The 14,462-nt window shown below is 37.5% G+C and overlaps 1 protein-coding gene across 1 annotated transcript in view; it reads right to left on the reverse strand.

Moving 5' to 3' along the window:
• Positions 1-13,620, reverse strand: part of LOC139951474 (dynein axonemal heavy chain 8-like) — a 112,739-nt gene extending 99,119 nt beyond the window's left edge. The window contains exons 1-13 of the mRNA XM_071950386.1: positions 13,429-13,620; positions 11,394-11,576; positions 10,971-11,105; positions 10,515-10,602; positions 9,600-9,748; positions 9,042-9,243; positions 8,089-8,252; positions 7,407-7,583; positions 6,571-6,684; positions 5,076-5,183; positions 3,946-4,194; positions 2,845-3,042; positions 1,560-1,636 (exon numbers count right to left, since the gene is read on the reverse strand). Of these exons, the coding sequence (XP_071806487.1) occupies positions 1,560-1,636; positions 2,845-3,042; positions 3,946-4,194; positions 5,076-5,183; positions 6,571-6,684; positions 7,407-7,583; positions 8,089-8,252; positions 9,042-9,243; positions 9,600-9,748; positions 10,515-10,602; positions 10,971-11,105; positions 11,394-11,552 (1,820 nt within the window). The 5' untranslated portion in view covers positions 11,553-11,576; positions 13,429-13,620. The remainder of the gene's footprint in view (positions 1-1,559; positions 1,637-2,844; positions 3,043-3,945; positions 4,195-5,075; positions 5,184-6,570; positions 6,685-7,406; positions 7,584-8,088; positions 8,253-9,041; positions 9,244-9,599; positions 9,749-10,514; positions 10,603-10,970; positions 11,106-11,393; positions 11,577-13,428) is intronic.
• Positions 13,621-14,462: the final 842 nt, after the last annotated feature.

A 14,462-nucleotide genomic window follows, 5' to 3' on the forward strand; every position in this document is an offset into this window, starting at 1 on the left:
AATACCTTAATACCGCAATTTATGCAAACCCTTAAATAATGCAATACCTTAACTGGACAGGCTGCACTATACTTAATTGCTTGTAAACATGACAAAGTGGTTAATAAATGCTTAAAACGAAATGCGGTCCTCGCTGTGGCCACATCAGTGCGTGCTTGATACCTCACCAGACGAGTAAGGCTGTATTTATAACTCATACTCAGTTAAAGATCAACACCAAGTAAAGATTACTCATACATCTGACAACTTTTCAAACTTACCTTCATCATGAAAACCTTTATAGCTGTTGTCATGGTTATTTTCATTATGGGAAGTTGCAAATTTGATTGCGTAAAAAGGTTCAGAAGACCTCAATAAGGCCCACAACCATGCATTGGTTAATCATGAGTCTTTACACCCATCTTAATGGTACAGACATTCATTATATGGACATGGAATCAGTGGCGTAACTAAGGGGGTCAGGGTGGGGGGCGCCTGGGGCATTTGAAATTTGAAAATTTGATACTACTCATAAGCCTGTTAATCTTGGGAAGTTAAAAAATACATTGTTTGCAAGATCCATTATTGATATCAGTTCAAATTTTAGCCAGAATTTTTAATTTTAATTCCAACAAGTATTTCTCAACTAAATGTAGCACCCACCATATATTTCCTATGGTACAGACAAACAAAGTTTAAATGTATTCTACTCCATGATTTTTGGCTTTGAACGTCCAAAAACCCACCTGACCTATTTCCTCAAATGATGGTCTGTAATCCATTTTTAGTATCAAGGACTACACATTTTAACAAACATTTCAATGCTTAAAGGCAGTGGACACTATTGGTAATTACTCAAAATAATTACCAGCATAAAACCTTTCATGGTGACGAGTAATGGGCGAGGTTGATGGTATAAAACATTGTGAGAAACGGCTCCCTCTGAAGTGCCATAGTTTTCAAGAAAGAAGTAATTTTCCACGAATTTGATTTCGAGACCTCAGATTTAGAACTTGAGGTCTCGAAATCAACCATCTAAACGCACACAACTTCGTGTGACAATGGTGCTTTTTTTCTTTCGATATTATCTCGCAAGTTCGATGACCGATTGAGCTCAAATTTTCACAGATTTGTTTATTTATGCATATGTTGAGATACACAAACTGTGAAGGCTAGTCTTTGACAATTACCAATAGTGTCCACTGCCTTTAATGAGCCATCAAAGATTGCCTCTCTGCCTTGACTGCCAAAAAAACCAGCCTGATTGATCTATTATAGGCCACTTAGTATGGGTTTAAAAGTAAAGCAACTAATACAATGTAAAATTCATTAGTATGAATGAAGTGCAGCTGCGAAACTTCCAAGCGTCCTATATTTATCAAAGGACTCCTATATTAAATTTTTAAATGACGAACAGTTTACAGGGCAAAATAAAGTATGACAGATTATGCATGTTCCACCAATCAAATAACAAAGAGCTTTAAGTGCAGCTTTAAGTGGTGATAGGTATATTGTGCTCTTACAGTAGGACTAGATGTACATTTACATTCAATGTCATCACAAGGTCTTAATATACTTACCTAGAGAGCAGGGCCAAGGATTGAGTAGTAGCAGTTATTCGGTCAAAACTGTTGTCCACAAATTCTAGAAATGCATACTACGGCAACAAAATAAAACATTTGAATATTATAAAAAGGGGCTTCCCTGGTGTTTCCAGTATAAAGGGGCTTAATAATGAATGTCAGATTACAATCCACTTCCATTCTTCCAGTTCTCATGTGTTAGCACTATGAATGATGTACTACACTTATCATGAAGAGAACAGGCTTGCCCCAGTACATTGAGCTCAGGCACCATGAGCTTGATACTGATACAGGCCCTTTATGTAAAATAGCTGTATGTATTATAAAGTATGATCATAAAGACACTCATGAAATGAGTGGATATCTTCACAGAGTATAGACGATGTGACCTGTGCAAAAGAGCCTCAGAGCCTGGACTTCCTGCAGGCACGATTTGTACACAGCCTTATGGAAGAAAACACAAAATCTTACATTTTATGGAGATTGCACTGTCAAATTCTTAGCATTTGGATATGATGAAAGGGGCACATCTCAAAACTTGTCCAGCTTTTACCTTCATAACTCTTGGATTGATGTGGAAACTATGACACAAAATGTCAACTTTCCCATATGACCAGTGCAGTATCTTGCCTGCCAGAATACCCAAATATTGTACAAGGTCACACTTATTGTAAACAAAGGTCACATGTTCTATAACTTCCAGATACACGTTTTATTCATCTGTGAGTAACTTATGACTTGGCAACAAGGGTTGTGGGAATAGCGCCCTCTAGTGTTGATATATTACAACTCAATTAAGACATTGCTGAATAATAAGCTGGTTTTTCATTTAGGATCATTGCTTGACCCATTCCAAAAAAGGAAAGGATAACCAGAGAAACCTTTTGTAAAATATGGCAATGAACCCTCCTTCCACCCACCCCCTTCACTACCTCCATACATTCATTAGTTACTTAAAAGGCTCACCATTGTACGACACCATGCATGGCTCATTACCACTCTAAAGTACTTGTTTCTTTGCCACTTCTATAGACCGTAATGAATAACCCCTTTATTTGCTATGAAAGTCGCCATCTTGTAGGGTAAACCGTATGCGCGTCCAAACGCGTACATCAATGAAGCATGCAGCATTCCTGGTCTGATTTTTACGGTACATGCACGCACACACATCCCCACAGACGCCATGTTGTAGGGCAGATATTTGAATGGTGACGTCATACTCAATACGGTCTATAATCTGACCCAAGGTTATTGACCCTCCCTCTGCTCATTTCTGACCTACCTGCAAATCAAAGATGTTCTTCTTGAAGTCTTCAAAATCATTGTCAAAGTCAACCTTACGGTGATCCAGTACATCATAAGGCTTCTTCTTGACACCACTGTAGATATTCTGAAACTTGTTTGCCATTGGTTCAATGCCCTCGATACGAGAAGTTGTCAAAACACTGTAAGTATCAATAGTACACAGCATTTCCACAATCTGCAAAATAAAACACGAGTCAATTGGCATGTAGTTACTACCCTAAATTTCATGAAGCTTCAGAACCCTCCAACTTTCGAGAATAAATTCAGTATTTGCTTGGTTAAAATACAAAGTGATGAACAAGGTTATAACGTCAGAAATCCAAGTTGTATACTCCTTATGCTGATTCAGTGGCAAAACATAGGCTAAACTGTGCTTAAACACTTCTGGCTGTGGTTATATCATCCGTTTAAACACCCACTTGTGATGTCATCTCAACCAATCAAAATGGAGAAACTGTTCCAGGTATTTATGAATAAGGGAATCAATGTGTGGTGAAGAGGTTTTCAACTAGTGGTTTAAACCCGTCGTGGTCTGGATCTTGATAATTTTACTGAGACGAAGTTGAGGTAAATTATCAAGAACCAGGCCTCGGCAGGTTTATCCTACTAGTTGAAAACCAATTCAACAGACTTTGATTCCCATTCATAAATACCTTTTCGGTCGAAAAACATCAACACTTTTTGGTCAAAAAGTAAAATAAATGCAAAAATTATAATTGTTCAATGATTTCTTTCAACACAACACCACTCCAGCTATGAAATGGTAAGGCCCTCAGGTAAACAACTCCTTATAAGGAGATTGCTGTGTGCGTCACGCGTATCGCGTGATGTGGCACAACTGTTCCAGCCGGTGCTCTCGACCAATAGGAATGAAGAAACTGTCTTATAAGCACAGGTGCATGTTTCAACACTTTTTACTGGTGTTATATCATCCGTTCAAACACCCCCACGTGATGCCCTCTTGACCAATCAGAATGGATAAACTGTCTTCGGTGTTTTGGAATGTAGATTTCAACTTCACTGTATAATGTCCAAGTGATGCGCAATAGAACCAGTAATAAAACATAAAGTTTCTTACCTTATCTATGCGCTTACAGAAAGCATCAAACTTCCCAAAGATATACATCTCTGAGAAGTCAAATGATCTGGCTCCTGGTATCTCGTCAATCTTCTTCTTGGTTTTATGGAAGCATTTCTGATATTCCTTGTACAGTCTGGTTGCAGCATGGAGCTTACTGAGTAGCTCTTCATAGGGTTGATCCCATATGCGAAACATGCCATCATTAGTGATGTAGTTCTTACAAGCTGTTACCATCTGGTTGGTCACCTATCGGTATTGATGAACAGATTAAAAGGTGCAATGTTGTTGAGAATGAACCAAACTCAACAGTATACAATTTTTGTACGCTGTGACGGGGTCCATGGCGTTTTGTACACCCGAGGGGGAAATGGCAACCTCAGCTTCGCTGGGTGCCATTTCCACCCAAGGGCGTACAAAACCTATGGACCCCAAATCACAGAGTACAACAATTGTTTTGTTATACCTTGGTAACATGATTATTTCTCTTCTCAAAGTGATGTTGTCATCTTTAAACATTAATTACGACAAGTATTAACAAGCAAATGAACAGTTGAAAAAACATTCTTCACTGTTCCCTCGAACCAACGGCCATTTTGTACTAAGCGCTGGAAATTGACCAACGGTGGGAACGATCACGGTGATGTTCACCGGTTAACATCACTCATGTTACCCGCCGTGCTGTGCAGCCGTGCTGTGCAGCTGTGCTACATGGGTATATGTTGCACGTCACGTGATTGGTTCTCGACCAATCAAACTTCACAATTTGTTACCGAGGTATAACAATCTGAGATGAAGACTGAGAGTAAGACAATGACCATAGGACCTTATTGTTCATTATCAGAAAATAACTTGTGCTTATAAATAAAGTAATCCTGGGTCTTATATCAACCTTTTATGTTCAAACGGGAGCCCTGCTATGCCAAAAAAATAAAAAAATAAAATTCTTCAAACTTCAACACAAGTATATAAACAAATACTGTTCATGTTTCTGATTTTTTTGACTAATGTAATGTATTAAACATGGAAATGCTAAATGGATTGATGTGATGAATGATTCAATTTCAATTGAATTGTCACTTCAGTATTTTCATTCAGTTTGTTTAAAATGTACAAATCAAAGTATTTACCTTAATGAATAATGAAGTCATTCTTTCTGAGGTATTGTAATAGCGAGAGATACTGTGGATCATGCGGATTGCATTGATCAAGCTAGGTATGCAGTCTACCATACTAACCTGTAACAAACAACCAATCATGACAGTTAGGGATTTACACAACTCATTTTTATTGAAAAGATGTTAAATTTGCATCGGGGATAAAGAATATTAATTTCATTTTTACCCATATATACACCGATGTGTGTTAGCACTGTATACTCAGTACTTACCCGAGGTCGGTGAATTGCGAAGGTCCTGGGTTCAAATCCCACCCGAGTAACATGCCTGTGATATTTTTTCACAGAACTCGGGTAAGTACTGAGTATACAGTGCTAACACACATCGGTGTATATGGGTAAAAACCAAAATTAATATTCTTGATCCCCGATGCAAAGTTGTTTGCAGTTCCCGCTGCTAAAACATAGTATTTGAACCGGGCAACCTCGGTGGTCTAGTTGGTATGACACTGCTCTAGATTTGCAACGGTCGTGGGTTAGAATCCCGCCCGAGTAATATGCCTGTGATGTTTTTCACTTTTATTGAGCAAAGCATATTGTTGGCTTGTAACAACATAGTGACAGTTTCAAATTTCCCAGCATTTTGTTACAGCTAGTTAATAATCAAAGCTTTATCTTTTATAACTGAACTGTTTAGGTGGCTATATATATTAAACCTTACTGTAACTCACTTGATATCCTCCTAGGACGGTATTGAACTGAGGGACTTGACATTTCTTAATTAAACTTGGCACATTTTGAGAACGGTTTGGCATGATTCACAATGGTTTTGTTTAAGGCAGTGGACACTATTGGTAATTACTCAAAATAATTGCTAGCATTAAAACTTACTTGGTAACAAGCAATGGAGAGCTGTTGATAGTATAAACATTGTGAGAAACAGCTCCCTCTGAAGTAACAGAGTTTTTGAGAAAGAAGTAATTTTCCACAAATTTGAAGTCAAGACCTCAGAACTAGAGGTCCGAAAATCAACCATCTGAAAGCGTTTCTTTTTCTCTTCCCATTATTCTCGCAACTTTGACGACCAATTGAGGTTAAATTTTCACAGGTTTGTTATTTTGTGCAAATGTTGAGATACACAAAGTGAGAAGACTGGTCTTTGAGTAATTACCAAAGGTGTCCAGTGTCTTTAACAACTTAATAAACACTGTTTTACTAACACTGTGAATAACACTGTGTTTAGAAATTAAAGTCCAAATCACTGTTTTGTATCTTTAGTTTTTATTGGAATATTTGTCACCAGCGTAAAAATGTTTTCTTACAAAAAAATCTGAAAAAAAGAGCAGATAGGCATGCACAATGCAACTAACAGTTAACCTAAAAACCAGAACTTTTAAGTGGGGAAAAGTATTGCCCCCTGAGAAGTTTTATATTAACAGCTTAATTATAAAATGAAGGATGTTTAGGTTTGTATTTAGACTTGTAATGAAATCCTTCAATTGACTTACAGGGTCTGAATGATAGAGTGGTTCACAGAACTTCTCCAGTGTGTACAGGTATTTAACATTATCTCTGGCTTCATTAGCAGCATCAGTAATGCGACAATCCAACTCCTTCCAGATCTACAGCAAGACAGAAATCAAAACGCTGGAAACTATAAAAGCCAGTTTATAGTCGGTCTCGCGATGGTCGCGTGATGGAAATTTTGATGCACGACACAGTTTATAGTCATCACTGAGGCCTAAAAACTGTGGTTTTTTTTTTATCGCGCGTCAAAATTCCATCACCCAACCATCGCGCGACCGACTATAAACCGGCCTTTAATGTATGCATCTCAAAACCTGTTTATAACCACCAATACTCATTCTCATAGACCACAAATATGTCAGTCTCATAGACCACAAATATGTAGGCTTCATATTCTGGTCCAAATGAAGTGTGAACAATGCTTGAAATCATTCTTATGATTGTTTTTGAATTTCTTCTTAAAATACATTTATTTTAGTAAGTTTCACTGATTTTCAAAATTAATTTTGCTAATTTTTTATGCACGTGGCCAGACGTCACACAAGGCCTGAAGGCCACCTCAAGGTGTGTGGGCTACTTGACTTGGGACAAAGGTTTGCATGTGACCTATAAAGGCAACCTTCACACTTCATTATATTTTAGAAAAAGCAGTTCTCTGAAACTGTATTCCTAAAAGAAATTAGTTGGGCATTGTTATGATTAATAAGGCTTAAAACTACAAATGTAATTTAGTGCATATTGATGTCGAAAGGTTTAGCTACACTTCTGAGAATCTTCGATAGTGAAGTTTTAATTAGAGAGGGATTTGAATGCATACCTTGAGAACCTTACTCTTTGCAACATTGAGAACGTTGATAACCATCTTGCATTTCTTGCTCTTGATTTGATCTACGATTGAATTAAATCGAGCAGTCAACAGTCTCCAATGTTCCAATTCAGCCAATGGTCCTGTATCATCAGCTTCCTTTCTCATCTGCTCACTCTCAGCCAACACCTGAATGGGTTACAACAAATATTACTGCTTTATGCAAAGATGCTTTGCTCAGTATGTTTTCCTCACTACATCATGGTATCCGGTATGAAGTAAAGACTAGCTTATTTCTGATGCAAGTTTTGCAAGATTCAAGTAAGGAAAACTGTTTGCTTGTCTCATTGCTTCTAAAAAAAATGTGATCTTTAGATTGGGTTTATTAAGTGTACCTACTTATTTGTTTATTTTATTTTTCCAAAGGCAAGCCGCTACTAACAAGTCTTAGCTTCCTGGTCCTTACCTCCATAGTTTTCTTCTCAATCTATTATTGTTTAGTTGTTGGCACCTTACTTTGAAAATTGAGTGTGGAAATAAATTTACACTTGAATTAAAAATAATAATAACTGTAAGAGAAACACAAACACTTTCTAAAACAGCTAACAATTAGTCAAAATAACAATCAGTCAAAATATTGGTTGCCCCACAATTTTTCATACAGTAGTTGATGCTTTACTGACAAATGAATTACCTGCTCAATATCTTTACACCAAAAAGTAACGAGCTCGTCAAAGGCATCCACAATCTCAGGGTTTGCTGCAGCTAAGATACAATCTGATGCAGTGTCCAGTCCATCAATGTCAACAGTTTCACAGTCACGTAGCTGGATTGCACCCGAAACATTGGTTTGTGCACCTGAAAAATAAGTTTGTCCAATATTCATAAATATCCAAGACAGTTTCGCTATTTCTATTGGTGGAGAACATGTCACATGGGGGTGTTTAAACGGCTGATAAAGTAGTAGCTGGAGCTGTTTAAAAACCAGCTAGCTTCGCATGTTTGGCACGCAAGCTCATGTTCGCCAAACTACTACGCGGAACACAAACCGTATAGATATTAGTACCAGCGCGTAACATATTTATACACAACCCAATGCACACCAAACAATTTTTTGAATTTTTTTCTTCAAAATAACTTCTAAAATTCGCTGAAGAAAACAGATTGTCGATGATTATCTATAATTAAAACCTTTTTTGCTTTGAACAAAGAGTCATTTATGAATGGGAACAAAAGAGTAGTGAATCGTTCTTAAACCACTGTTTAAAACATTGCAGGGTCGTGCGATAAAGGGTCTTGCCTTCAGCTTGGGCCTTTATCGCAAAGCCACGACCCTGCCGATTTTTAAGGCCGTTAAAAGAACAATTCACTACTCTACACCTCTCAGCATACCTACACATTCCGGTATAGAATAACTGAAGTAAGGTTAGAATTACAACTACATTCTTTAAATAGACCCCTTGCGTTGGACGCCATCATTTCTACCAAACAATGGATACATGTGCAATAGAGTCTGCACTGTGAACGCCTCTCAGCCAATGATAAGTCTTCATTGACCACAGTGATGAGGGGTCTGTTTTGGGCTTGTGATCTCATATGCAAGGGGTCTATTGCAGCATACTAAAAGTAAAGATGGATAAAACCTACTTCCAACATACTGCATAAAACCATCAAAAGAATCTAGGAAACTCTTGTGCGTTTTCTTTCCATGTGGTGTATCTCCTAGTGCTCCCCAGTCCTCCATAGAATGAACTGCCGGCTTATAAATCTTACTAAGTACTCGATGGACACCGGGTAAGACAGTCAGTTTACCAGCACCTGTGGTATCTAGAAAACCATAGCTGATCTCCTGGAATATATAAAAAATACTTTATGTAAATCTCATTCTTAAAAAATTGTACACCAGAATCTTACATAAGTAATAAGTAGGATTTGAAACTTTGCTTGGTGGAAATACGATATGGAAAGGCTTGCGGTAACACCACGTATGACTATCTCTAAATGAGTTGGGGTGGTTCTGAAAAGAACCGTTGGTTTCAACTCGACGTTTCAATCAGTATGCTCTGATCGTCTTCTGGAGTCTTCTGGAGAAAAAAAAGTAATAAGCCAGTAAAATAGATGTGTACACCGTACACCTTGTGGTTTCCAGCCTGTCAACCCCCATCTACTAGATTATAACATATCACTGAAATGCAATGTACTGACCTCATGTATATTACGTTGACTCAGTACCACATCAGTTTTACATCTCAAGAAGAAGATACATTGTCCTGTCAGACCCTCCTCCAAACCATTAGTTACAAAGAGGCGCTGCATTTTGGCTCCTTTAGCTAATGTAACAATACGACCAGAATCTATATGAAAACAAGAACAGTTTTATTGATATGGCAAAGCAATGTAATAACAAGTCTGAATTTCCATAGGCCTTTTTGAGGTATGGCGGACTCAATAGGAATGTACTGTGTAGTTTGGGTGTATACACACAAATTTACCCAAACCTTATAGTGTTATAACATTGTGTCCGCCATATTTTAAAAAGGCTTATGGAAAGTTTCCTATGAGCTAGAACCCTTACATTGTCCTATTAGGCCACAGGAGTGTATGTCTCTTGTTAAATCACAATTACCAGAACTCAACTTGAAAAACTTTCATCTTCTAGTATGCAACATTCACAGAATGGCACCCATTAAAGTGTGCAATGATTGTTTCCTTTACAATCTTCACAATCTAATGAGTCCTGTAATGTCTTAAGCTTGACACTGTAGATGTTAGTTTGTTTGTTGCTTGGTTTATTGTAGTACACATCCTGCTTCATGCATACAGTATAATATACTGTATGGTACAATGTGCTTATCAATGGGCTACTGTTTAAAGTGTGCAATCATTACATGGGGTGGTGGTCTCTATGCATTATTCATTAGTTAGGAATTGGGTCATGATTGGAATGTAGATGAGGTAGTGTAAGGACAGTACCCAGTATCCAAAAAACCTGCCTTAAGATTTACACTTTCTTCCATGGAATGAAAGCTACATTTAGAAGGAGATATACAAACTACAGGTAGTGTAAAATTCAATCAAGAGAAATGATGGCACATCAAAATAACTTGGACTATATCTCACCATGATTAGGAGCATCACCATCTTGCAAGAACAACATCAAACACTTGGAGCCATCCTTCTCAAAGAATTTATCAAACAAGTCCATCTGCTGTGTAACATAATGAGACAATAAACAGTCATTTGAATGGAAGCTACATGTTGGTAATCAAAGTTTAAGTTATTGTTGAATTGTTCAAAAACCCTGCTACACTTTCAACTTGGTATGGTACCTGAAAGAATTTCTGCCTCAAGCCATGGCCATTGCCGGACCTGCTTCCCAATGCAATTTTCATTTTTGCTAAGGGCACTTCCACTTCCATTGGAAAATCATATATTCTATGGTTAACTTTGAAGGTACACAAGGCCAAGACCAGGGCAACAGTCTGTTGTCCAGCTGTATCAAACAAGTACGAACAGGTCTTTTTTAAATAAGGATACCTAGATACTGTATTATATGAAGGGGAGTCATGCTAGTACCTCTGCTGAATCCAGGAGATGTTCTTCAATAGCAGGTATCTCAAGTCCAGTATGTAGCTGCACTATTCCCATGATGTGCTGGTGGAGAGGTGAAATACGTACACGGCGCATTTCACGAGCATCTTTAGCTCTTGCCTGAATAAATTCATCAACAAGATCCACTATAAATTGGATACAACACCTTCTAGGCAAACACTTTTCAATGTCATTTATTTAATCGTTTTTTAACAAATTTTCAGGAAAAGTTCTCAAAAACTCAAGAACATATAAGTGATTGCTTGAATTACAATAACAAATTCAGTGGAAGTTTGGTTCATGATGTATTTTTGTATTCAAGTTATTTGAATAAATTACTGCACATTAACTCCGATTGTTGTCAGTTCTTTCACAACTTTAGAAGAATAAAACCATTCTGAGATTTACCTGTCTCTCCTTCAGTGTTTCAGCCTGTAATGCCCCTACAAGACTCTTTCTCTGTATTCGTACCCTTGGATGAATACTAAGTCTCCGTTTATCTATTGGATGGTCACCATCTTCATGAGCATGTGACCCTCCACTGGCATTCAAATCCTCATGAGACATCGCGTTGTTACATGCATGTCATATCTAAATAAGTCAACAAACACAGTACAAATCAGATTCGTTTTCTAGGAAATCTTTCAAACAAGACCAGGGCCCAATTTCATAGCTCTGCTTACCGACAAATTCTACGCTTACGGTCACAATTCTCTGCTAACGTAAAAGCGCTGAATTTCTACGCCAGCAGTGTACCGCAGAATGCCCTGGGAAGTATGCACGCACAGAAGCCAACATTCCTCACTAACCCGTGAAATACGCTTGACGTTAGCACAGAATTCCGTGCTTCCGTAAGCGCCAATTCTTTGCTTAGAATTGGCGCTTACGGTAAGCAGAGCAATGAAATTGGGCCCTGTTCAGTAGAAAATCTTTCAATCAAGAATCGTTCATTAGTGGAAATGTTGCATGATGGATACAATGCCAGAAATTGGCGGTGACATGTGACGATTACTCTTAGCCAGAGCTGAAGAGCAGGCAGCAATCTCTTTAACCTGGGGAATGTTTGTGAATAAAGAGGACACATCAAAAGTACCAATCATAGCTGTGCTAAAGAACTGCTTCTGAATACTATTTGACAAGGGAGTCAAGAAACTTATTTAGTAACGAGCAATGAAGACCTATATAAAACATCGCCAAAAATGGCTCCATTTGAACTTTTTGAGAAAGAGGTAGTTCTCCCTCAAATAGTTAACGAATTCAGCTGAAGCCTTTATTTTGCATTTGAAAGCCTAAATGTAACAAGGATTGTTTTTCTTTCATTATTCTCTTGCAAATTCGAGGACCAAAATTGGTCCCAAATTTTCACAGGTTTATTTTAAGCATATGTTGGGAAACAACAAATGAAAATACTGGTCTTAACAACACCAATTGGCAAGCAGTGTCTTTAAGTTTGGGTCAGTGAGAGTTGAGTTTTTTATATAATTTAGTAAGATCTTCTATAACTAATTGCTTTATTCATTTCTCCAAAGTTATAATAGCATTTCATTTTCAGGCACTATATATTTCAAGCAAAGTTTGAAAAAGGGAAAATTTGGGGCTATCAGTAGGCCTAAACACTTTTAATCTATACTGGTATCATATGGCCTGGTGATGGGTTTCCAATAGGATGACGGGGAAAAATGTTCACAATAAAAAACTAAATGATTTTTTTTTTCACATCATCTAGGCCTAGTATAGGCCGATCTAGCCTTATTATTATTAGACACTTTCACTTGTCGTGTGGTGAAATCTTAAAAGTTTTGGTCTTCTGTTGCAATAAATCGTCCGCCATTTACAATTTTTCTTACAACAATAAACTAATGTTACATTAAATACAAACAAAGTCAACAATACGTCATGATACATACAACAATGTGACATTCTGCATGTTCTGGGTCGTACACAATGTCCGCAATTAGTTCTGGGCTGATCATGGTTATTGATGTTACCAATTCACTTCAATATTCAATAAATTGAAAATAAACTTTAAAATAAAGGTCATCGCTTTTGAGCATCGCTTTAGAAGTATGTAGGATAGCATATTGGAACTTAAATTTTCAATAGGGCCTACCACGATCATTAATTAGAAGACCCACGGACGGCGAGGTAAAATTGATGGAAAATGTCGGTATCTATCTGCCACCACTTTTTCGCCACTGTATAACTAAATGTAAGATATTTACGATTACAAATGAGTAAATTCTTTTTGTAAAAAAAATAGGGAACGGAAAGATTGGTGATCACATCGATCGACAAACAGTCGACATGGATGGTCGAGTCGAGTACGAAAACATGATCTGATGATTAAAATAATCAAGCCAGCAAAATAATAATAATGACAGAAACGACCCACTATATTATAAAATAAGTTGTATACTTCCTGACTTCGTCTCCGAGAACCTACCACAAGACATAAGACGACAGTTCCCAACCATGTATGAAGCACAGCAAATTGTTCGGTTTCAGCACTGATTCAGGTATGTATGTAGCTGGTTTGAACAACGCAACACACGTTCTGAAAAAAAAATCCGAAGTTGATGTACACTATTCGGCGTTAAGGACATACGTGTTGTGTGTCCTGCCTGCAGCCGCTTGATCGTGTGTGAACGATCGACAAAATGGCTGCCGCGGCGATTTACCTAATCAGCAGCAGTATTAACAACATATCATCCGCCAAGTTAAAAAAAGCCCTTCACAGTACAAAAACAAATAATAATATTATTAATAATAAACAATGCAATAAAACAGGAATACTTTTGAATATTTTGTACGAGACACACGTAATATTTTGAGTGTTTTCATTATAAAGACAAATCGTGAATGGACTAATTTAATACCCGTGTAGGTATACACAAGAAAATGGTTGTTGTTCGGCGCTTGTTAAAACTTCTAACCAATCAAAATGTGCCATTGAAATTATATTTTGTTATTTGGCGCGCGCGCGCCCTGCTGCTAATCGTCTGCTTTTGATAGCTGCTGCATGAGCCTTTCCAAATCTCTGTGGGAAGTTATACCCATCTTGGGAACTTGTGGAAAGATCATAAAACGGGCAAACAGCCTCTTGCAATCAAGGCTTCCAATTAAATTAAATACAAACTATAGACCTACAACTTATCATTAAATAAATAAGTAAGCTAGTTAAGTTAGACCGCTGTTGCGTAACCCATTCAATATTGCCTGTAGTGTTCCTATGTTTAAAAGGTGATGCTCAGGATCTTGGTACTAGTCAAATTTAGCCTAATGTTAATACCTTTTCTATAATTGAAGTTCTACATTTGTTTTTTCAGCTGTCATGATCAAAATTGTGGTAGGTTCTATGGGCCTACCCCACGGGTCGATTGGAGCCGTTCTTATTTTTGATTTATGTTGAAGGTAGTTCAGGGTCAGATTGGAAATTACCCCGAAAACAAATTGTTCAATTTGTACTGAACGACTAGG

Source organism: Asterias amurensis, chromosome 19 (genome assembly GCF_032118995.1).
Source record: "Asterias amurensis chromosome 19, ASM3211899v1".
NCBI lineage: Eukaryota > Metazoa > Echinodermata > Asteroidea > Forcipulatida > Asteriidae > Asterias > Asterias amurensis.